Source organism: Drosophila sulfurigaster, chromosome 2L (genome assembly GCF_023558435.1).
Source record: "Drosophila sulfurigaster albostrigata strain 15112-1811.04 chromosome 2L, ASM2355843v2, whole genome shotgun sequence".
In the NCBI taxonomy this organism is placed as follows: domain Eukaryota; kingdom Metazoa; phylum Arthropoda; class Insecta; order Diptera; family Drosophilidae; genus Drosophila; species Drosophila sulfurigaster.
The window spans coordinates 20878495-20900785 of record NC_084881.1 but is presented as its reverse complement, the minus strand read 5'-3'; the positions used below and the strand labels follow the sequence as shown (position 1 = coordinate 20900785).

Sequence of the window (22291 nt, the reverse complement as noted above, 5' to 3'; positions counted from 1 at the left end):
CACACTGGTCGATAACTTATCGAGAAACACTACCACAATCGGAAGCCTTGAGTGGCAGCCCTGCTTTTGCATTATTCAATTAAAATTTTAAAAACATTTAATTGATTTCTTAGTGAAAATCTAATTATCGGAGGAGAAAAATCGCATGGTGTGGACCAAAAAACTCCGATTTTTTTAAAAGCACGGATAAAGAAAGATATTTAAAAAGGCGCGCCCTTTACATTTTGAATAAACTTTAAAAAAGAGTTACCAAGCGGTGATTATAGATATTAATGTATATCGGTATATACCAACAGCTTACAAAATATATTTTCAAAATTATGCTTGAGGTCACACTGCGATAAATAAAACAGCTTTGAGAAAGCTCTTTCTTTTTTAAGAAACAAATAGTCTGAATTCGTCGTCAAAAAAATAATTTGTTTAATATTAGATGAATTTCTTTTAAAATTACCCGGCTACAAAAAAATAATTCATGTTTCACAATTTTTTGTAAGGATCGATTCATAGATTTCACCATTGGTGTTTGCTCCAACTCTACATTCAACTTTTCACAATTAAATTACGGAGTTAATAATTCAGTTATTTTAAAGCCAATTATCATAATTAAAAACACAAATTATTGATAATTGGTTCAAAATTGAGAGCGACTAGAATGTGAAAATGCTGAAATACATCAAAAGGCAGACGAGTAAGTTGCAAAACTTTCCCGTGTTTGTGTTTACGTTTTGGGTGTTAATTCTTCTTCTCTGCTTTTTACTTACGCACACAAACAAACAAACAATAACAAAACATAGGCCGCCGACGCAGCTCTCACGATACGACGTTGGTGGATGCTAGTGGCGTCGACGATGATGATGTGGTCGATTGTGCTGCGACAGCGGCGCAAAAACGTCATTCATTGCGCTCGACAACAAGTTTCTGTGATGAAGTCTTTATGGAGGAGGAGGAGAAGATGGAGACGGCAGCAGCAGCGGGCGATGCAGTCAGCTTGGGCAATGGAAGCTTGCTAAATTTTGTCGCCGATGAAGGTAATGAGGCAATGCCATTAATGAACACACATATATATGTAAAATGTGCTACTTGGTTATTTCCGGACAGCATTATTCATAAATTGCGCATTCAAGTGACGCTTATCACTCATATTTTATTGCTTTTCAGATATATTCAAATACAACTCGCGTCTCTCCATGTCGCTGGCAGCCATTGTGAGCGAACCCGATTGCCTCAGTTACTTTGTACAATATCTGGAGACACAGAATGCACTGTCACTAATCAAATTCTATCTGGACATTGAGAACTTTCGACGTGCGGCACTAACGCAGTTGCAACACGAACGTGCAGCTTCGGAAAGCAACGCCACAGCTGTCGATGTGGCGCAACAACAAGCTGAGGAGACAGCAACAACCACGACAACAGTTGTCACCGAGGAGGAGACCGAGGAGAACGATGTACCTGAATTGAAAACACTGTGCGACTTGTCCATGCGCAAGCCACTCACCGATGACGAGAAGAGTCGCATCTATGCGGAGACAAACAAACAGATGCACCAGAAGCCACCCAAATCACAGTCGATCAGTGCGGCGAGCATGAACGATGCCATTGCCATCTATCAAAAGTATTTGATTGTGAATGCGCCGCACCAATTGGAGTTGCCCATTGTCATCTTGGCGCACATCTCGTTGTTGTTGTGTGGCAAGGACAATAGCAGCAAGGATGGCAAGTCGCCGCAGCCCATCTCCGCCAGCTGCTTCGAGGAGGCGCGTGAATATGTCCTGCAGCAGCTGGAACGCGAACAGCTGCAAGGTTTCCTGCAGAGCAGCTACTACTGCAAATACTGTGTGGAGCTAATCGAGGGTCAAGGGTCCACGTTAAGCATATACGATGTGTTGTACGATGAGCTGGCGCTGTTCTATCTCACCGAGTACTTGGAGCAGCAGCAGGAGCGCGAATGCTTGGAGTTCTGGATAACTGCCATCAATTTTCGCAAAAGCTACGATGAGCAGGCACAACGTGCCGCTCAAACGGATGCCATGATCATCTATGAACGCTACTTCTCGCTGCAGTCTGAGTGCCGTCTGTGGATGTCGCAGAAGCTGCGCATGCGCGTCGAGCAGGCGATCTGTGCACCTGGGCAGCTGGCACATGCCTTTGACTTGGCACTGTTGGTGACTGCCAAGTATTTGGAGCAAAAGCATTTTACCAACTTTCTCAAATCGCACATCTTCGACAATTATGTGAATGAGCTGAAGGCCAAGATGTCGCCGCTCCCTCAAGTGCCTGTCGAGGATGTGCCCGATAGTTCGAGCCTGCAACACAGATTGAGTCTGCGTCGCACGCCGAAGTTGTCGCCTCAACAGCAGCAACAGCAGCGTCATCGCAAAACGATGTCTATGTCCGACTGCACGCATATTTCGCAGCATAACACGCTGCTGGCTGGATTAGACACTGGCCATGCTAAACCGGTCAAGACAACGACAGCGAACATGATGAATATTGATGCCAGGCAGCTGACAAATCCCCAATTGCTGTGGCAACGTCCGGTAAGCGCACTCAAGTTCGGCCACGTTAATTCACTTGGTCGCTATGAACGAGATTTCGATGCGGTGGATGCGGTGAGCACATCGAAGACACCTGCCTGGTCGCTGAGCGTGAAGAATGCCATGCGTAAGCTGGTCAATCTGCCCGAGGATAATGTGCAGGAAGAGATCGCCTGGCAGGTGGCCGAAATGATTGTCAAAGATGTGACCAGCGTGACATTACAGCGCAACAATTGAATCGAATTAACCCCTGAAATTTCGCAATATTTATTTAGTTGTAAGCACAATATGTTTTTCATATTATTTTATTAGCGCTCAAATACTTTTGATGAAGAATCTCTGTGTCACAAATGCGTGCACAAATGATGCAACCAACGCTCTCTCTTAAACTCTATAAAGATTGCTCTCTTTACTTTACACTGTTGTAAAAAAAACCAATGAACAAAATCTGTGAAAACTAACCGAAGATGCTAAATTATTGATCGAATTAACTTTCTGTCTTCTCATTCGTTATTGTAAAGCACCTAAACACTAACTCGCCTTTTACACTGTCATACAAGTTTCCTACATCATAAACTAAATGCTAAGTTCCAGATATATGTATCTTATTTCATTCCGCATTTGATTATTGATTTATATATACTATATGTATAAACATAGATTATACGCAGATAACACAAATTATGCATAAACGAGTACATAATAAATATTTTTGCAAATTGAAATTGTTACAAAAATAATAAACTTTTGCTATACTGATCATATAAACTACGTGTTCTACATATAACTGAGATGGATTTAAATCTAATTAATTATTGTACAACTAATAACCTCTATTGTTGGGTGTATGCATTTACTCCTCGTCCATCGGCGGACTCTTTGTTTCGCTGAACCAGCGCAGGATGCGCAGCATTGTTTTGGCTGAGTACAAGCAGAAAGGATACTCGTCGTAGCAACGCTCGCTGTTGCCTCGCAACGCCAAACCACGACTGAAGGCGCGTCCAATCTTAGCAGGCGCCATTTCCAGCGACGATTCCAAGAAGTCCATCAATAATTCCGCCTCACTGGATTGCGCCTCGGCCCCAGACATCAGCTGGCAGATGAGCGACTGCAGACACTCGAAAGGATCGCGTGCCAGGATGCGTTTCCAGTCAATGCCCGGCACAGCCTGCTGCTTACGCTGTAACGTGCCTCGCTTGCCACGCTGTAGATTCAAGGCGGCACTCGCCTGACTGGCCAGATTGGGTATCTGACCCGCAAGTTGGGGAATCTGACCGGCCAGATTCTGCAGGTTCAACGCGTTGCTCGCCTGCCCAGCCAAATTCGTGATGCCCTGAATGGGACGTATGCGTGTCCAATCCTGTGCCAGCAGATGCATCATGTACATGGCACCCAGACCCATGACGGCAAAGAGAACCACACTGAAATAGAGTTTCATTGTGAACTATGAATAATCGCTTGAGAGGATTTGCTGTTTACCGAAAACCCATTGCTGTGTTACTATTAACTGTTAACTAAACACGTCCGTTGAGCTGCGTGGCCAGCACTTCAATGTGCAGCCTTTCTATGCATCAGTTGAATGCCTCTAGCTCTGCCTCGCTGGCTCCAGTTTAACCACTGCTGGCTGCAGTTGCATTTTGAACGAGCTAACGAGCTGTTTTTCGCTTATTTTTTGGATATGCGCCCACTGCTTTCCGCGATCTGCTGGCGGCACTCAGCCTTATGACATAATGGACAACTGCGACGACATCAACATCCTCAGCTCCAGCTCCAGCCTCGGCCTCGGCCTAGGCCACAGCCTCAACAGCTTTCGCGGTCTCTGTTTCAGGCTCGACTTTGTGTTCGGCCACCAAAACGGGTTCGTTTGGTTTTCCTGCAACTAGTTTTCGCGATTGCCAATTTACCAATTTGCGAATGTTTTTGGCCAAGTTTAAGTTTTCCTCTTTATGTTTTTCGTTTTTGCTGTTTTTCGTATTTTTTTAATTCGTTTATTTCGTTTTTGCTTTCGCCATTTCCGTTGATTATTGTTTGCGCCAATTTCAATGTTGCGGTCACAAACAAAGTTGAACTTTGTGCATGGCATTGACCATGCCACTGGGTCACAACACTTTTCCACTCCCCCACCCACAGAAATATTTGGGAAAATACGTTGGCATCAGTTGGAAAATCGCCAAATACTACGCGAAGTGGTTTTTCATTTACTATCATTAACGGTTCAAGGCAACCAAGCGATCAATGGCAAAGCGGTGAAATTGAAACTGATGCGGAATTAATAAAGGAGTGCGTGACTGAAGTATACCCTGTAAATTGTAAATAAGAAAAGAAGTAGAAAAATATAATTTTAAATTTAGTATTCTCAACTAAAATTATATTTAAATATAAAATGCAAAAAAAAGAAACTCTGATATGTTAGAGTAACTAATTATAATATTTACTTTATTATAAACGAATTTAATAACGAGAACAAAACTCACTTTAGCTTGTTTCCACTATAAAAGGAGCTTTCCAACTATTTAACTTGGATAACTCCAACATTATTCTATTGCTTTTAATGTATATTTTGTATATTATTATTTTTATTTTGTAGTTAGTGATTTGCAAATGAACAATGGGAAAATTTAAAATTTCTTAATTAAAAACAAAATGGAAAAAATTTTAAATATAGAATCGTGACTGAATTTAAGCAGAAACTTAAAGTTATGCAGCTACAACGATAAGATAAACTTATGCATATTTATTATTATCCCATAAAAATAGGTTTGTTATCTAGGCTAACGATGAGGAAACCCGAAAAGTGGGTCAGTCAAAGAAGGAAGTCGAAGTCAAAGCTCGACTCTGTAAATAATTTGTTGTGCATTAAGCTGTGCTTTTAAGCTGTGTGTCCAGCAGTAAATGTGTAATGGAAAACTTTAAATCAAATAAAATCCAGTCTGAGAAAGAAAGCTTTCGTTATGCATATGCTATATAAGGAAGCTGCCGCCAAGGCGGCGGCTTTAGTCGAAGCGTGCAACTTCGACGACTTCGCGAAAATCTGTGTCGCGAGTGAGAAAACTGTCTGCCACCTGACTGCCTGCCTGTCTACTACTTGCCACATTGCCGATAACAAGGTGAAGTGGAATTGCAGCACAAACAAGCTGTTGCGGAGATTGCGCAACAGTCGAGAGTCCAAAGGAAAGTGAAAGCCAACAGTTTGCAACGTAAGTTGCATCATCGTTTAACACTTGACACTTGCCGCTTACCCACAACAAAATGTTTTACTCGGTGATCTTCTTTGCCACAATTGTGCTGCTCTTTTTGCTGAGCGGCGTGCGCAAGCCGCAAAAGTTTCCACCAGGTAAGCAGATTGATCCCAGATTGATTGACATTTATATACATATATATATATATATAACATAACTAACTATAAAACAATCCCAACACCCTCAAATTTAAAGGTACGCAGGTCTCTAAAAGATTTTAAAATACTCTAAATAAAGTACACTTGGCCCTCGCTTAACACGGACTCTTTTAACACGAACTCGGTCTTACACGGTTACAAATTTGCTCCTATCCCCCCTTTTAACACGCTAAAAGCCTCGTTCTTACACGATTTTTTTGATAAGGAGTCTCCAAAAAAGAAACATGTTGAAATAAACTGTCTAATACTATAAATGCCACCAAATGAATTTTAAATTTAAAATGAATAGAAACATATGATCTTCGTACTTTTTTTAATTTAATACCAACTTTTAATTTTGAAAATATGAATGTTATGCATTTATTAAAGACATATACATAATAATTTTTGGTTAATTTTGAACAAATGTATGCAATTTTAATATAAACAGACCAAATTTGAACACTACAAAATTTTGTTGCTGCCAATTTTGAATTTTGCGAACGTAACCCCTTATTTTGTACTGAATCTATGTTTCGCTTAATACGAGGATTTCTAGGAACGTAACCCCCGTGTTAAGCGAGGGCCAGGTGTACTTTTAATCAAAATAAACTTAAAAATTACCCCTATTCTTCGCAACTTTCAGGACCCAGATGGTACCCCATTGTGGGCAGCGCCTTGCAGATCTCGCAGCTGCGCATGCGCCTCGGAATGTTCTGCAAGGTGATCGATGAGCTGGCGCGACGCTATGTCAATGCCTATGGCTACTACGGACTAAAGATTGGCAAGGACAAAGTGGTGATTGCATATACCAACGAGGCCATCAGCGAGATGATGACGAATGAGGACATTGACGGTCGTCCGGATGGCATCTTCTATCGCCTGCGCACCTTTAACTCGAGGCTGGGCGTGCTCCTGACCGATGGCGAGATGTGGGTGGAGCAGCGACGCTTCATCTTGCGGCATCTGAAGAATTTTGGCTTTGCACGCAGCGGCATGGTGGACATTGTGCACAACGAGGCCAGCTGTTTGTTGCAGGATTTGCGTACTCGCCTTGCCGCAGCTGGTGGCAAGCAGGCGCGGATTGAGATGCATGATCTGACCAGTGTTTATGTACTGAACACTCTCTGGTGCATGCTCAGCGGACGTCGTTATGAACCCGGCTCGCCGGAAATCACCGAGTTGCTGGAGACATTCTTTGAGCTGTTCAAGAACATTGACATGGTCGGTGCACTCTTCAGTCATTTTCCCTTGCTGCGCTTCATAGCGCCCGATTACTCGGGTTACAACGGCTTCGTGCAGAGTCACCGAGCTTTGTATGCCTTTATGGGCAAGGAGATTGAGCTGCATCGTAGCACGTATCGCAATTATGATGAGCCGCGTGATCTGATGGACAGCTATTTGAGGGCCCAGGAGAGCAGCGATAGCGTCATGTTTAGCGACGAGAGTCTGCTGGCCATTTGCCTGGACATGTTTCTCGCCGGCTCGGAGACAACGAACAAGAGTTTGGGTTTCTGTTTTATGCATTTGATACGTCAACCCGAGATACAGGAGCGCGCCTACGCCGAGATCAAGGAAGTGGTTGGCTTAGAACGCATACCCGAGTGGTCGGATCGTACCAAATTACCGTATTGCGAGGCCATTACCATGGAGGCGGTACGCATGTTCATGCTGCACACCTTTGGCATTCCACATCGTGCCGTCTGCGACACGCGGCTGAGTGGCTACGAGATACCCAAGGATACTATGGTGATTGCCTGCTTTCGTGGCATGCTCATTAATCCGGCAGATTTCCCCGAGCCCGAGTCATTTGATCCGACACGCTATTTGGTTGGTGGACAAATTAAGTTGCCAGAGGCTTTTAATCCCTTCGGCTTTGGGCGTCACCGTTGCATGGGGGATCTGCTGGGACGGCAGAATTTGTTCATGTTTACCACCACGTTGTTGCAGCACTTCAAACTGGTTGCCATTCCCGGCCAGATGCCCGAGGAAGTGCCTCTGGAAGGCGCCACGGCGGCAGTGAAACCATATGATGCTCTGCTAGTGCCCAGAGTAAGCTAAAACAAAGTAACAAATAAATTTATATTTTAACTGCTGCCAATCGAGAAATGTGTGTTGGGCATATCGAAGTTGTCTATCGATAACTTTTGCAATCATTTGCGCGCCGCACATTTCAATTTCAAACTATCAGTTTCATACAAATAAATGAATTATTGCTGTTCACATCGAATTATATCCACTAATCCCATTTTTGTTTTAATTATTCCACATAAAGTAGCTAACACAATTCAGTTACATTCTCTAAGTGTTTGTTTTTGCAATATCTTCTCTCAATATACTCATAACTATAATTATTATTGTTCATTCTTGTTGGTATTGTTTCTTGTTTTTAAGTAGTCTACAAAATTGTCATTTAGTTGATTTGTTTTTGATTTTTGTTTTGTTTTTACATTAATCAATTTAATAATTGGCCTCTCGATATTTTGCACGTTCTCAGCAAACAACAAAAGCATTTCATGTGTGAGCATATAAATTACAAAATTAACGATATTTCCTTTCATTCGTTTTAATCACTAATATTACGAATACAAATACAAATACCGATACAAATATATGAAAAACGATTTGTTTGTTTACAGCATTCAGTGCACAAAATGAATTTCAAATCGTTTCGTATTTTTGGAAAATGCCCATAATTTAACAATAGACATTTCACATCTTGCCTTCGCTTCGCTTCGATCCGATCGATGAATACACAAATAGTTTGTGTTTGTTATTGTTATTGATGTACAGATGTATTTAAAGCTATTTGTTTATACGCATAGGTATTGTGATTTATGCTTGGAAAACAATTGTTGCTCGCTCAGATTCTGGCGATTCATTCTGTATATAATATATATACGATTTTGCATTATTCATTTTACTTGTTCTTTTTTTTTTGTTTCATTTTAAAATATGAAGTTTTGTCTTTTTTGTGTTTATATTCTCACTCTTGAGCCTGCTTCTAGACACTGGGCTTACATGATCTAATTATATATATATATATATATATATATTTATAGAGATGTATATATGCGGAAATATATATATATAAATATGCGCGTGTGTGTGTATGTAAAAACGCTAACAATTGCTGCACACCAAAAAGCAAAGCCAACATTGTCCATTCGTCGTAAACTTAATTGCACATTTATCAAGCATTTCTATAAAGTAACATTAACTTTAGAATATATATGTATAAGTATGTATATTTATGTGTGTGTGTGTGAGTGTATGTATGTGTAATAGTATATATATCTAGGCCATTTAATGATTTAATTATTCTGTTGCACACGCCGACGCTATAACGATATTGGTCCAATATTCCAACGCGCGAGAGGAAGAGTGTGTACCTAAGTACATATCATACTATATATATAAAAACTAGAGGCTTCGATACATTCCGATTTCAAAGATTGTGGTGAAATAAATAAAAGTGAAAGTTTGTGTATGATCAAGTTAAGTCAACGCTCTTAAGGGTCGAGAGCTTCTGATGGATATGTTCAGTTCTAGTAATAATAATTAAGAGTTAGCTTTAGCTGTAGCTTTTTGTATTAGTTGTAGTTGTAGTGATAGTTTTAGAGACTAGGAGACTAGCAAAGCATTTTAACATTTTGTGCAACTGCAAACTTGAGGCAAATACAATTACAAATTCCATACAAAACAATTCACTAAAGTCAAATTAAAAAAATAAAACAAGACATTTACAACTAATGAAATTCCCTAAAACTGTTGCAAAAACTGTTTCAAAGACGTTGCCATCTCCACACCAAAATGTTGCATTTAATGCTTGCGCCAAACAAACGTCGGCAACTGTTGGGCACAACAGCAGGCAATGATGTAGAGGATGCCAAAGAAAAAGTTCAGCTTCGCCGTCTGCTTGGGCACCACATGCATCGTCTGCTCATCCCGGAAACGTTTTTCGATTTGAAATGCCTGCGGCAGAGTTATCAACGGCAGCAGGAACCAAAGCGAATACTTCAGTCCAAAGATGAAGAACAGTGAGTAAGGTGTGAATAGCAACATCGCATACAGCACATGCGATGCAGTGCGCCCAATGAGTATGGCCAGCGTCACAATGCCCGCCTTGCCATCACTTTCCGCATCGCGTGTATTATTGCTATGCAGTATTGCTTCCGTGTTGAGAGCGAGTGGAATGGCATAGCCCATTGTAGTCCAGTCCACATGACCCGTTTGCGACATGAAAGCAAACAGCACGGAAATGGGACCAAAAAGCACCAAAATGACCAGATCTCCGAGTGCAATGTATTTGAAACCAATGCCGCCGGTGTAAAGGAAGCTCGATGATAGACCGCCAAAATAAATTAAAGCCAAATGTTCCATTTTAGCTGGACTTAGTACGGCGAGAAGCACAAAGCCACCGCAGCCAGCCAAATATAAAATAGCGCCAAGTGAAACCACCTTAAAATAACAGCGATGAAATATGTGCAGAGCTAGTAAAGATAATTTACAAACTCACCTCATCCTTTGTGAGTATGTGATCGACCAGTGTGCGATCGTCAGCCTTTTGTTTGTCGATGCCTTTGATAAAATCAAAGTAAGTATTGACCACATTCCCAGCACAGTGCACGGTGACCACTGTGAATGCTGTGAGAAAGAACGTGACCAGCGAGAAGTCCGCTGACCACTGCGAGCGGTAAGCCAACGCAGAGCCCAGCAATGTGGGCACCAAGCTGGCGGACAGCGACCAAGGACGCAGCGCCAGCAAGTAGGTTTTCAGCTTCATAAAAGTACCGGAATTGTAGTCGTTAATTGTTGTTGCTGCTTTGCCATTTAAAGCCGTCTCGTGACTGTTACCGCCATTTGCCTGTCGTTGTCTTAGCAGTGGAGTTGTTGTTGCTGATGTTGTAGTTGCCCCTGTGGCTGATGCAACTTGCTGCTGTTGCTGCTCTTGACTTGTTGCCATTGCATGCGCTGTTTACCGACTGAAGAATTCTAAACTTTGCATTCACCAGCTTCCACTTTCCGCTTGTTGTTTCGTTTATTTCACAGCTTTTGTTTAGTTTACAAAAGCATAAATTTTCCTCGTCGCTAATATTGTATACACAGCATCTTGTATTTGTATGCGATGTATGCGTGTGTATGTGTGTGTGCGCGCTGTGGGCAGGAGGTGGCGCTGCAACAACAACAGAAATTTCACCAAACAGCCTGCGTGCTCCAAATCCACAAATTGCTTCTTTACACTCGCCTTCCGTCGCCCCGCCTCGCCACGCCGCTGCCCTATTTAAGCCTCCAGCTGCGCCACGCCACACCACTGCAAATAAATTGCATGTATGCTATATATTTTCGATTTGCTATATGTCAATCACAACGATTGATGCATAAATAAATACTATTTATTTAATTAAATTTCACTTCTGTGTGTTCTTTTCTATTATTTATTTTGCAAGCGATGGCCGATTGTGTGTTAAACGAGAGTAGAGCGAGAGAGCGTTAGTGGTGGAGAAACATCTATGGCACTATCGATACATCATTGATAAACTTTTCCAAATATCGATGTGTTACGACAAAAGTCGATTTGCTTGCAGTCATCGATACCTAAACCTCTTTATTTCATAAAAAGCCCTATTTGTGGTTCAACAATTATGTTTCATTCATCTTTAAATCATTCAGTATTTTCCCCTCTTATTAAATTTTAATTACGAATATTTTTTTTCAGAAAAATTCCAGCTTAAAAAAACGAGTCCACCGTTTTATATACCTACTCTGCAATTTTTTGAAAAATAAAGTTTTACCATTTACCAACACTGCGTTTTTAGCTGAATGCCAGCTGTTGTTGTTTACTGCACCACTGAAGCGAACTACTTTACAGCTGCTGGACAACTACGTAAAATGTTTACATTCGAATAATACAGCAACTTTGCAATAATATGGATTTTAATGTGCACAAAATATGTCGCGTCTGCTTAGAGGAAGGGGCACCGAACCCATTAACTTCCATTTACAGCACCGATTTCGCCATGATGCCCTCACAGATGCTGATGATGTGCTCCAAAATCCGTGTAAGCTTTCTCAGCAAACACAAAAATATTTTTTATTAATTTTATAATACAGGTTTATAAGACTGACGGTTTGCCAGTGGGCATTTGCAACAACTGTCTGTATCGGCTGGGTGTCGCCTATCATTTTCAGCAGGAGTGCGAAAATAGTGATATGAGACTCCGTCAATATCTGGGATTACACGAGTCCTGGCGTCACGATGCGGCCACTAACACTGAATTCGTGGCCAACGAGATTAAGCCAATGCCGCAAGCCAATCATCCGCTCAACTCCAGTGACGACGAAGACGTCGGAGCCGATGCAATAAAACGCGGCAAGCGTCGATCGCGCTACCAACGCAAACCGCCCGAAAGTCACAAGAAACGCGGTCCAAAGCCGGTACCAAAACTGCCACACACCTGCTATGTCGCTACCTGCCACAAGAGCTTCAAGTGTGCCGCCCAGCTCACGCAACACATTCGCACACATACCGGTGAGAAGCCCTACGCCTGCAGCTATTGTGCTCAGCGTTTTGCCCAGAAACACAATCTTAAGGTACACGAGCGAACGCACACCGGAAACAAGCCATTCCAGTGTGAGATCTGCTCCAAGCAGTTCTCAGCGCTGGGCAACTTTCAGGCACATCAGAAGATACACAGCGGCGTGCGTGATCAAATCTGTTCGCTGTGCCAGAAGGCATTTTACACGGCTGGTGATCTGTCGAAGCACATGATTACGCACACCGGGATTAAGAATCATCATTGCGATGTGTGCGGGAAATCGTTTAGCAGGCGTCGCGACATGCGTGCTCACAAACTCAAGTTGCATCCACTGGATGCGGGCACTGAGCAAGACATCGTGGATGACGATGATGACGAGGCCATCGACACTGATCCTGTGGGTCTTGATACAGCATTAGAGCATGCCCTCTTCAAGTGCCCCGACTGCGACAAGGCCTACAACACAGCGGAGAGCTTAAGTCTACACTTTCGCAGCCATGCAGCTCACAATAATCTGCTGAATTTACCGTTGCCACCGCCTGCACCGCCACCTCCCATGACCCATCATTATCATCCGCATCATCATCCCGCGGCAACGCCTTCAGCCACTGCAGCAGCAGCTATGCATCATCACGATGCACTGCAGCTGCACCATCTGGCACCTCCAAACGCGGCCACCCATCAAATGGGCATGGCTGCCATGGCGCACATGCTTGCTCCGCCGCCGCCTCCTCCACCGACGCCCAGTGAGAGTCGCTACACAATGCTGCATCACACGGCGGCGCAACGCTTGCACTATTAATTTATAATACTAAAATATTCTTATATGAATAAAATACTTTTGCTCTATAATCAGCGAGTATTAAAGGAACTAAACTGAAATTACTTTGTAGATAATATGAACACTTTTATTTAAGGAGTGTATGTATTTATTATGTATATTAATACGTACGTGTGTTGTATGTAAATATAAAATGGAATTGTTTGTTTGTCATGTTAGCTTTGTATTCATTTTGTACAATAAATATACATAAATTTGGCAAGCACAGCTTCTATAAGATCATTGCTAATTGTTAATTAATGTCATTTATATTCATTATTATTCGCGCTTAAATGCACAACTAAATCACTTACATATGCACGCACACGTTCAACTATATACTGATATTACAATATAAATGCATGTCTTGTTGAAAAAAATGACTTCTTGTTTTGTTACTTTTTTTTGTTTGGTATTGGTATGTATCGTTATCGTTGGTATTGGCTTTGCTCCATTTAAAATATGTAAGTGTTTTTGTTTTAATGGTATTTTGAGAGAGAAACTACATTGTAAAATATTGCTTTATACCTCATGCACACTGATTACTCGGCGTTATCGATCTATTTAAGCTTCTCTCGTAGCCACTCTTCGGTCAATTCATCGAGTTCGCGTATCTCGTAGACGCGAGTTAAGTCCACCTCCCGCTGGAGGGCGCTTTTCGTGCAGGCGTACATCATTTGCAGACCGATTTGACTGTCGCGCGGCGTGTAGAAAATGAAACACATTGGATACGAAATGCGTTGATCATCGTGCACCATTTTATATGTGTATATCACATAACGTGGCTGATGTCCTGGCAAGGAGTCCTGCAACTCCTCGACGGATATATCATCAATTAGTTCGTCCAGCACCACCAATTGTTTCTCCCTGTCTACTTTTACTGCAAAGTAAAAAACTCGTCAATCAAAGTTCTGTTGCCATGCCAATCATCAGGCAATGACATATTTTCTGTTATTTACATATTAACGCCGAGTTGGTTTGACTCTTGCGAAAGCGAAATTTCTTCAGTTCCTCCAGCACTTCATTGCTAATGTCGCATATTTTGTTATCACCCTGGAAATGCATTGCAAATAATTAAAATTAAAATGAAAAAAGCACCTCCCTTATCGTCTCGTATCGACAACAATCACAAACATTCCACACCCGCTCACAATTTTTTAGACACAACTATTAGTCATTTGTCAGAAGATGGGTTGAATGTGTGAATTTATGTTTCACAAATTACCATGTAGATAAAGCCGCACTTGGCACTTAATAACGAAAGGGAGTTTTTATTTTAGGGAATGATAAAAAAGACTGCGTAGAATTTAATTAAAACGCTCGCTTTTTTTTTGTGTCCTGTTCGTACTGTTTTAATAACAAACTATCCAGTGTGACCGCACGTTGCTATGACCAAATGCCCTAAATCCGCATTCAGCCTATCGGCTATTTACAGATCGTAACAGTGGGGTCACACTATGATTGGCGTTTTGCCGCCAGGGATGCATAATTTTACCGTTACTTCATCCCACTTTTTCATGAAGTCGGGAAATCAAAAATGAATTAATTAATAATGGCGCTGAAACACTATAACTTCAGTTTGCAAGAAAGTAATAAGTTGTTGCGACCATGTTGGATTGCCGGCCAATACAAATGGGCCACTACTCAATCTGCCAAGCATTTGGCACTGGATGAAATTAGATCCGCAAACGTTGTCAACTGTTGGTAAGTTCTTACTTTCGAAACCTTCCAATTGGGATGAAATTATTGGATTTTCATATCCCAGCAAACAAATTAAGGACATAATAGAACACAATCAGAACAGTGATGATGAAAATGAATTATGCAAAAGAAGTGTGGCTTTCTCCGACATTGCTCGCCTTACTATTGGTGTCAGCTTCATATACAACCATCAGGTGTCCTCACTACTGAGTAAGTTAATATACCCGGTACCCGGGTGTGAGGAAGGGTAGGATACGTTTGCGTCCAAACATAGTAAAGCTTTATACAAATTCTTCACCTGCTCACTAGTCGTATGGTCCAATCAATTATTTTTTTTATTTTCTTCATTGCGATCAGACGACACCAAACGTTTGCTAAATCAAATCAAGGGCACCAACTTTGCATTCGACGATGTCGTAGCGGCTTCCTCTTCGACACGTGCTTCTTCGATTTACGTGAGGCGTAAACGCAAGCAAGTGATCTCTAGAACCGTCTGTGTGTCGAAACGTGCCAGAATCGCGAGTCCACAGCTATTGGACGAAGATCATATGGACTACTATAGAAATATGCTAAATGAATCGCAATTTTGGTCCGACGAGAATCAACTGCTTAACATTAAGCAAGTACGTTTGAAGCTATAATTTCTTTAAAACAGGATTTAAATGTAATAAATTATGTAGGCTATTTTTACAACCGAGCAATATATTAGCATCACTGAAAAACTGACAGTAGCTGAGTTCGATATCGCAGAAGTCGTGGGGAATGATGGCTTTGGCGAACTTGGTCAGATGGATGAGGAAGCGCTTCAACAGTTTCTACCAGTTAGAAATTCATGTACATAACTATTTTATTCATGTTTATTATTGTGCACTATTAATATTTGTATATATTGCAGTGAAACGCAAATCTCCCGAAGCTAATGAATCATCAGAGTTAAGTGTCAAAAAACCTACATTAACAAATATTTCTATCAATTCGCAAAATCAGCATAATCTGCAAGAACTCCATCTTTTTGATGAGATTGTGGACAATGCAGCACCAACAGCTGAGGTATCAACTATTTATCCAACTAACTTTAATTCATTAAAATTAAATCGGCGAAATTCACGTAAATTAAAATTAAAAATTGATAACTATATTAAACTTTCGCGTGGGGAAATCCATAAGAATCGAATAAAATATTACGAAGATTTAGCTAATGCAAATACAGTGCATAAAAAACCAAAACCTGTAAAGCAATGCTTTACGTTGCTAAATAGCTTTAAACAGAGGTAAGAACTTAATGGATAGATTAATTATTGGTATAATTAAGTAGCTTGGTTTTCAGTATCCTTTTTCCAGATGTATTGAAAGAACGAGTCCAGTTGAGCAGTGAACAATGTGAATCGGACTGCGAATACACACTTCGAGCAATACTTGATGTCGATTACAACGATGCCTTAGCCAGCAACATTTTAAACGCTGTTCAATTACCACAACAATTAGAGAATTCTTCTCAACCGCCGATATTAACGTTAGATGAACCACAGGACAATTTACTACTTGCCCTGGAGTTGCAGCCGTTTAGCAACAACATCACTAATAATAACCCAGTCGAGCACATTAAGTGTGCTGAGCGTAATGATTTCGGTAGTTTAATTCAACTATAGTTAATGCCTTGATTATTCCTAAACTTTTATTTCACAAAGATTCATACAGCATTATGATGGATTTGCTAGCGATATGGCGTGATAATCCGGATCTAAAGTCAATTGATGCTGACAAGTTTATCAAATCATTTCCAGACCGTTTTAAAGCCGCACTAGCTTTTAGTCATTTGTTATGTAAGCTAAAACACTGAAATCTTATCTTATCAATTAAAATATACTCACCCTTACAGCTCTTTCACGCGATGGCTTCATTCGGATCTCAAAAAAATTGGGAACACTTGAAATGGATGCCATTGCCTTGGGCCCAGATTCCTTAAAGCTCATCGAAAATGTTTCGGCAAATAATCGTATTTAATTAGTATGTGTATTAAGAGAAGTGTCTTTTTGTTTTCTTTTCGTTTGTAAGAAGTCGATTTTTGTTATCATCGCTATACAATAACTATAATTCATTAACATTCTTGTAATTTTCTAAGCTTTTTTCCTTGGTTGTCATTACAAAATCGTGTACCTAACTTAAAACCCGTGACAACCAACACAAATAATAAATGAAACAATACATGTATATTAAATATGCAAGTGCAGATTAAATGCCAATTTGCTGGGCGAGGCCTGCGTAAATATTCAGTGAACAGAATCCAATGATGCCGGCAACTAGCGCCTTGAACGCAATCGCTGACCACGGTCCAATGCTGAGAATGTGTAACAGACCCTCCAACCAGACGCCCTTAAAGATGGTAACCGCCAGAAGAATGGAAACCAGCGGTTTTAATGCCTTGTTGAGATCGTGCCGAGTGAACAACCAAATCAAGGTGGCAGTGGTTAAGTGCTGCACTAGCAGTACATTAGACTCCAAGCATTTTTTGAATGTATATCCAGCTGAATTCGGTGCCACGAGCACCAACCCAAAGCATGATGCCACGCGACAATATTACCTCTGCGGTTGCCCCTAGAAAATATAAAGAGAAATTAATTTTCCATCGAGCTCCAACCAGAATCCAATTAGCTTACATCCCAATCCAGCGGTAATCAGCTTAGAATGGCCTTTGCCGGGAATACGGCTTAAAATTAAAGCAAAGCCGAGAAGATCCGCCATATCCACACTGCAACGCAGTATTTCCTATTTTGACATTTTTATAACAATAAATCCAGATAACACTTAAAAAAAAATTAAATTTTAAACTTACCGCAAAGAAGTTAAACTCCCCGCTATTGGAAGAATTATCCGAGTAAAAGAATGTGGCTAAAACTAGCATTTTACAGAGTTGTGTAAATATATAAATGCATCCTGCCTGCACGCACTTCCAGAATGCACCATATTCAGATCTTACAAAATATATGGGGGTAACAATTGTAATTTATTGATTGACACAGTTTATTTTGGGGGAGCGGCATTTGTAACTTACAAGCCAGAGTATTTGTAGGTAAAGTAATAGGGCATTAATAGCGCCACACAATTGCCAAAGTGATAGAGCGTCATTTTCTTTGATAATACAACGGATATTTATTTAATTAAGTTAAAACATTAATTAATTTTACAATTGGCACACGAGACCTCAATGAAAATGAAAAAACACTAGGTAGAAGAAGAAGCAGCACAAGAGTATGAGCAGCTGTCAGAAGAGTTACCGGTGGGGCTGTCCACCTCCGCCAATTTGGTATTTTTATACCATAAAATCTGAAATCGTAATATATAACCGTTCATATCACAAAAACAATTGAATAATAATTTATATTAAGATAAAGTGGGTTGAAAATAATATTTAGAAGGTTGGATAGTATGAGGCATAGGTAATTAAATACAATTTTTAATTGATATTTTTTAGTTTGAAATGCGTTGGTAGCTCACTACCGCAGCAACACGTCATCTGTCATCTGGAATTTGGCTTGACAGTGTGTGTGTGTGTGTGCGTTCGTGAGTTTTCTTTCTGGCAAAAATATTTAGCGTTTTATAATTAAAAATTGCCAAATTCAATTGCTAATATATCCCAAAAATTAATGCATAAGAAACTGGGTGCATACAAGTCAATCAGCGCGTTCCACTGCAAATTTCATAAAGTTGAAAGAGAGTTTCGCAAGTTCAACAACAATTACAAGCATTTAAAAACAAGTGCATGACGAATGCAAAAAGGCAACGTCAACGACACAAAATTCAGATAACAATAGCAGCAACAAAAACAGCGCTATTTGACTTGCAATGAGATGCAAACTCGACGTCGCCATCAGCAAACGGACCAGGAATACACCAGCAGTTACAGCAGTGTTCCACAACCTCCTTTGGTGCAGCAGCAGCAGCAGCAACAACAACATTCAACGCTAATCCAACCAGGGCTGCAGCAGCAATTCGTGCAGCCAACTCTTGAGGCTGCCATACACATTGGCGAAGCGCAGCAATTTGCTGCCGACGTCGACGCAGACGACAAATACAACAAGGCAGCGCGTGGCCAGTGGAATCTCTTCAGTGGCATCTCGTCACGCTCGGGACAGGCGCTACGTTCGTTTATCCAGCAACCCCTGAGCGCCGCTGCTGCCGTTGTCACTGGCAATCATCCACAGCTACAGTCGCAGCAAGGCGACAACAATAACTTCGATAATTTTGGAGTACAGCCAGAGGGTGAACTTGATTTGGACTTGGAACCGCAGCAGGAAGTCTTCATAATGGCAGCCAGAGATCGCACGGGGGAATTTGCAAATGCGATACGTTCGCTACAGTCACGGAACATAACCAGAGCTGTCAATATAAGAGATCCCCGCAAGGCCAAACAGGTGCAAAGCTACTCCGAGTTCATGATGGTTGCACGTTTCATAGGCAAGAACATTGCCAGCACATATGCCAAGCTGGAGAAGTTGACCATGTGTAAGTAAAGCTAACTATTCGCAAACTTTCTCTTAACTAATAGTTTCTTTTTCTTTCTTGGCAGTGGCCAAAAAGAAGACTCTTTTCGATGATCGACCACAAGAGATCCAAGAGTTGACGTACATCATTAAGGGCGATTTGAATGCCTTGAATCAACAGATTGCCCGATTGCAGGACATCTCCAAGGATCAACGACGCACCAGCAATGGCAAACATCTGGTCTCACATTCCTCTAACATGGTGCTTGCACTTCAATCCAAGCTGGCTAGCATGAGCACCGACTTCAAACAGATACTGGAAGTGCGCACCGAAAATCTCAAGCATCAGAAGACGCGTCGCGATCAATTCAGCCAAGGACCTGGGCCACTTGCTGCACACACCGTTTCACCGTCGACGGCGAAGCAGGGATCGCTGCTGCTCAGCGAGGAGAATCAAGCAGTCAGCATAGATATGAGCGACACCTCACCACTGCTTGGTCCAACGCCAGCACATTTGCAGCAGCAGCAGCAGTTGGCCATCTACGATGAGTCCGACACATATGTGCAACAGCGAGCGGAAACGATGCAGAATATTGAATCGACCATTGTGGAACTGGGCGGCATCTTTCAGCAGCTGGCGCATATGGTCAAAGAGCAGGAGGAGATTGTTGAACGCATCGATACCAATGTGGCGGACGCGGAGCTGAATATTGAGGCGGCGCATGGCGAAATTCTCAAATACTTTCAGTCCGTTTCAAAGAATCGTTGGCTCATGATTAAGATTTTCGGTGTCTTGATATTTTTCTTTCTGTTCTTTGTTGTCTTTATGTCATAATTAATGCTAAATACCCCGACCTTGTCCTCCACACCGCCCCACTCGTCCCTCACTATTCAATTATAAATTATTGTGAATACATTGCTAATAATAATACTATATTATATTTTAATGGGAATGCAGTTTGAATTGTACAAAAGTCCAAGTTCGATTTCATTTCGATGATGTAATAAACCAATTATCAAGCATAGTAACTTACAATTTTGTTAGCATTTAAATTTATCTTGTTCACATGTTGGCTGATAAGGTATGAGTCGTAATCTTTACGATGAATATGATATGACGGGTTAGCTTCAGGGTCGTCTCAATCAAAAATTCCACTCTCCTTGAAGCTATGTGTAATTTAAAAAGAAATAGAAATGAATTTAATATAATTTTACTTTATTTTCTTTCAGGCTTCAACTACCAAAATGCAAATCAATATTAAAAAAAGAGTAATAATATATTAATCATTAAAAAACATTAGAAGTCTTCAACAATACACAGAATATTAACGTTATGTCGAAGATGTCTTTCGTTATGGATCTATCGCATTATGAATTTAACTCTGAATTTACACGTGAAATATTTGTTCGATTTGTTTTTAACCGATTGCCACACATGCACTAGTTTATGACGACTTTAACGATGCAGAGAGAGAGGATGTAGTTAATGCGCTGCGCTGGTGCCAAACAACAATGAGATCCCCACACAGCTTTGCCCGTTACCCTCTATGTTGAGATGAGCGAATAGACCATGCTAAAATTAGCCAATAATAATATACATATTTAGGCGAGACAGCACGATTTATAAAACATTTATAATTACCCATAGATGTAGTAGAAGAAACTAATCAGGTAGACAGCCAACTTAATCCAACCTTCTCGCATGTTACGAGATAACGTATCCGTCTTCAGCACCGTGGTGGGATCATACAGACCCGGACCGGACATAACAGGGCGATTTTTGTACCTAAAACAATTATGATTTATTAATTTGTCAAGATTTGTGAGGTTTTATATCCCATACAAACAAAAACAGAAGAGCAAAAAATTTCCCCCTAGCGTAACGACCTTGCAAAAATGTCCCTTATAAATTACCCAAGTCAAATATTTGGGAAACGAAGTACAAAGCTCAGCTCAAACCAGCTATGTTGCCGGCGGCTCGAAAACTGTTGAATAATGACTGTCTGCTGGGCACAGATCTGATATTATCTTTAAATACCCATCGAAGCTTTTGCCCTTTAACTTACCGCCAAATGTGATAGGCTATCAGAGGTATATTGATGCATAGCGAGAACCATTCTCCGCAGAAGAGGAATAACAAATTAATGAATATGTGTAACAAATATTCCGGTAGAACCAGCTGCAGACAAAAATGTCATTAAATATGGTAATAAAAAAGTGTATACTAAGTTGCTTACCGGATTTAGACTGTTACACTGATCAATTGGATTTTTGTAATCTGTTTTCAGTTCATCGAACGCAATGACATGAAATATTGCGAAAAATATTAAGAATGCATCACCGATTAGCGCCACAATATAAGTGAATGCGGTAAAGTTGAAGGCCATTCTGTTTGTTGTGGTTTGTTGAATACTGTGCTAGCACCTTTTAATCGAATCCAAATTAACTCGCTTTCAATTTTTTCTTACAAAATTATTACAGAAACGTACTGAGGGGTGAGTCGTGCGGCGATGATGACAGCTGTATTGGAGATGGGGTGTGGCCACACGCTACATCTCTAAAATATACATTTTATCGCCAAAAAAGAGCAAGATATTTCGAAAACGGCGCGTCAAATAGTTTGCTATATCCGTGTTTTCCAAAAAACACATCGTCTTCAACATTTCATCTCATCACTTGGTCTTTCTACCAATTTTCCCGCCAATTGCGAAATCAAAAACGAATATAAATAGCTCTTCTGCTATGCACGGTTTACGGTCTCACTATTTTTAATTTCTTGTTTTCAGCATGACTTTGCAAAATATACCAAATATCGCACATATGCTTTGTGCGCGATA

At 40.9% G+C, this 22291-nt stretch overlaps 10 protein-coding genes across 11 annotated transcripts; 5 read left to right on the top strand and 5 right to left on the bottom strand.

Annotated features, from left to right (window-relative positions):
• Window positions 1–382: 382 nt before the first annotated feature.
• On the top strand, window positions 383–2912 carry LOC133835058 (A-kinase anchor protein 10, mitochondrial). Its single transcript, XM_062264917.1, has 3 exons — window positions 383–688; window positions 795–1028; window positions 1159–2912. The coding sequence occupies exons 1-3, from the start codon at window positions 661–663 to the stop codon at window positions 2772–2774; spliced, it is 1878 nt and encodes a 625-aa protein (XP_062120901.1). The 5' UTR covers window positions 383–660; the 3' UTR covers window positions 2775–2912.
• Window positions 2827–5075, bottom strand: LOC133835073 (uncharacterized). Of its 2 annotated transcripts, none has more exons than XM_062264936.1 (3): window positions 5012–5075; window positions 4017–4837; window positions 2827–3958 (listed from the first exon to the last, which is right to left on the bottom strand). In XM_062264936.1, the coding sequence occupies exons 2-3, from the start codon at window positions 4025–4027 to the stop codon at window positions 3391–3393; spliced, it is 579 nt and encodes a 192-aa protein (XP_062120920.1). In that variant the 5' UTR covers window positions 4028–4837; window positions 5012–5075; the 3' UTR covers window positions 2827–3390. The 2 variants fall into 2 exon arrangements, with proteins under 2 accessions (XP_062120920.1, XP_062120919.1); XM_062264935.1 differs by having other exon boundaries at window positions 4973–5043.
• Window positions 5076–5379: 304 nt separating this feature from the next.
• LOC133835062 (probable cytochrome P450 303a1) lies at window positions 5380–7980 on the top strand. Its single transcript, XM_062264923.1, has 2 exons — window positions 5380–5871; window positions 6560–7980. Exons 1-2 carry the CDS (start codon window positions 5787–5789, stop codon window positions 7972–7974), a joined length of 1500 nt encoding a protein of 499 aa, XP_062120907.1. The 5' UTR covers window positions 5380–5786; the 3' UTR covers window positions 7975–7980.
• Window positions 7981–8789: 809 nt separating this feature from the next.
• Window positions 8790–11416, bottom strand: LOC133835068 (ubiA prenyltransferase domain-containing protein 1 homolog). The gene is made up of 2 exons (XM_062264929.1): window positions 10433–11416; window positions 8790–10374 (listed from the first exon to the last, which is right to left on the bottom strand). The coding sequence occupies exons 1-2, from the start codon at window positions 10877–10879 to the stop codon at window positions 9736–9738; spliced, it is 1086 nt and encodes a 361-aa protein (XP_062120913.1). The 5' UTR covers window positions 10880–11416; the 3' UTR covers window positions 8790–9735.
• Window positions 11417–11515: 99 nt separating this feature from the next.
• LOC133835064 (zinc finger and SCAN domain-containing protein 21) lies at window positions 11516–13636 on the top strand. Its single transcript, XM_062264925.1, has 2 exons — window positions 11516–11975; window positions 12028–13636. Exons 1-2 carry the CDS (start codon window positions 11844–11846, stop codon window positions 13252–13254), a joined length of 1359 nt encoding a protein of 452 aa, XP_062120909.1. The 5' UTR covers window positions 11516–11843; the 3' UTR covers window positions 13255–13636.
• LOC133835075 (glia maturation factor beta) lies at window positions 13387–14668 on the bottom strand. The gene is made up of 3 exons (XM_062264938.1): window positions 14498–14668; window positions 14232–14325; window positions 13387–14152 (listed from the first exon to the last, which is right to left on the bottom strand). The coding sequence occupies exons 1-3, from the start codon at window positions 14498–14500 to the stop codon at window positions 13833–13835; spliced, it is 417 nt and encodes a 138-aa protein (XP_062120922.1). The 5' UTR covers window positions 14501–14668; the 3' UTR covers window positions 13387–13832.
• A 74-nt stretch (window positions 14669–14742) lies between these two features.
• LOC133835059 (uncharacterized) lies at window positions 14743–17203 on the top strand. Its single transcript, XM_062264918.1, has 8 exons — window positions 14743–14976; window positions 15038–15183; window positions 15331–15596; window positions 15654–15807; window positions 15869–16244; window positions 16301–16602; window positions 16662–16796; window positions 16853–17203. The coding sequence occupies exons 1-8, from the start codon at window positions 14825–14827 to the stop codon at window positions 16975–16977; spliced, it is 1656 nt and encodes a 551-aa protein (XP_062120902.1). The 5' UTR covers window positions 14743–14824; the 3' UTR covers window positions 16978–17203.
• LOC133835072 (BOS complex subunit TMEM147) lies at window positions 17068–18215 on the bottom strand. Its single transcript, XM_062264934.1, is given in 5 exon segments — window positions 17068–17484; window positions 17486–17568; window positions 17631–17739; window positions 17807–17945; window positions 18026–18215. Coding segments are annotated over 5 exon segments (684 nt in total). The 5' UTR covers window positions 18100–18215; the 3' UTR covers window positions 17068–17205.
• Window positions 18216–18499: 284 nt separating this feature from the next.
• LOC133835063 (syntaxin-5) lies at window positions 18500–21917 on the top strand. The gene is made up of 2 exons (XM_062264924.1): window positions 18500–19476; window positions 19541–21917. The coding sequence occupies exons 1-2, from the start codon at window positions 18822–18824 to the stop codon at window positions 20287–20289; spliced, it is 1404 nt and encodes a 467-aa protein (XP_062120908.1). The 5' UTR covers window positions 18500–18821; the 3' UTR covers window positions 20290–21917.
• On the bottom strand, window positions 20650–21991 carry LOC133835074 (protein cornichon). Its single transcript, XM_062264937.1, has 4 exons — window positions 21692–21991; window positions 21521–21633; window positions 21097–21240; window positions 20650–21027 (listed from the first exon to the last, which is right to left on the bottom strand). Exons 1-4 carry the CDS (start codon window positions 21839–21841, stop codon window positions 21000–21002), a joined length of 435 nt encoding a protein of 144 aa, XP_062120921.1. The 5' UTR covers window positions 21842–21991; the 3' UTR covers window positions 20650–20999.
• Between the last annotated feature and the right edge of the window lie 300 nt (window positions 21992–22291).

Bases quoted from the DNA above. Each gene is read 5' to 3' on its own strand.
- LOC133835068 (XM_062264929.1), bottom strand. From the start codon at position 10,879: ATGGCAACAAGTCAAGAGCAGCAACAGCAGCAAGTTGCATCAGCCACA. The intron at 10,375-10,432 runs GTGAGTTTGTAA...TGTTATTTTAAG, and splicing joins ACATACTCACAAAGGATGAG to GTGGTTTCACTTGGCGCTAT.
- LOC133835074 (XM_062264937.1), bottom strand. From the start codon at position 21,841: ATGGCCTTCAACTTTACCGCATTCACTTATATTGTGGCGCTAATCGGT. The intron at 21,634-21,691 runs GTAAGCAACTTA...TTTTGTCTGCAG, and splicing joins AGTGTAACAGTCTAAATCCG to CTGGTTCTACCGGAATATTT. The intron at 21,028-21,096 runs GTAATTATAAAT...GGCTAATTTTAG, and splicing joins TTCTTCTACTACATCTATGG to CATGGTCTATTCGCTCATCT.
- LOC133835059 (XM_062264918.1), top strand. From the start codon at position 14,825: ATGGCGCTGAAACACTATAACTTCAGTTTGCAAGAAAGTAATAAGTTG. The intron at 15,184-15,330 runs GTAAGTTAATAT...CATTGCGATCAG, and splicing joins TCAGGTGTCCTCACTACTGA to ACGACACCAAACGTTTGCTA. The intron at 16,245-16,300 runs GTAAGAACTTAA...CTTGGTTTTCAG, and splicing joins CTAAATAGCTTTAAACAGAG to TATCCTTTTTCCAGATGTAT.
- LOC133835063 (XM_062264924.1), top strand. From the start codon at position 18,822: ATGCAAACTCGACGTCGCCATCAGCAAACGGACCAGGAATACACCAGC. The intron at 19,477-19,540 runs GTAAGTAAAGCT...CTTTCTTGGCAG, and splicing joins GCTGGAGAAGTTGACCATGT to TGGCCAAAAAGAAGACTCTT.
- LOC133835064 (XM_062264925.1), top strand. From the start codon at position 11,844: ATGGATTTTAATGTGCACAAAATATGTCGCGTCTGCTTAGAGGAAGGG. The intron at 11,976-12,027 runs GTAAGCTTTCTC...TTTATAATACAG, and splicing joins TGATGTGCTCCAAAATCCGT to GTTTATAAGACTGACGGTTT.
- LOC133835075 (XM_062264938.1), bottom strand. The intron at 14,153-14,231 runs GTAAATAACAGA...TTTACTTTGCAG, and splicing joins AACCAACTCGGCGTTAATAT to TAAAAGTAGACAGGGAGAAA.
- LOC133835062 (XM_062264923.1), top strand. From the start codon at position 5,787: ATGTTTTACTCGGTGATCTTCTTTGCCACAATTGTGCTGCTCTTTTTG. The intron at 5,872-6,559 runs GTAAGCAGATTG...CGCAACTTTCAG, and splicing joins GCCGCAAAAGTTTCCACCAG to GACCCAGATGGTACCCCATT.
- LOC133835058 (XM_062264917.1), top strand. From the start codon at position 661: ATGCTGAAATACATCAAAAGGCAGACGA. The intron at 689-794 runs GTAAGTTGCAAA...AACAAAACATAG, and splicing joins ATACATCAAAAGGCAGACGA to GCCGCCGACGCAGCTCTCAC. The intron at 1,029-1,158 runs GTAATGAGGCAA...ATTGCTTTTCAG, and splicing joins AAATTTTGTCGCCGATGAAG to ATATATTCAAATACAACTCG.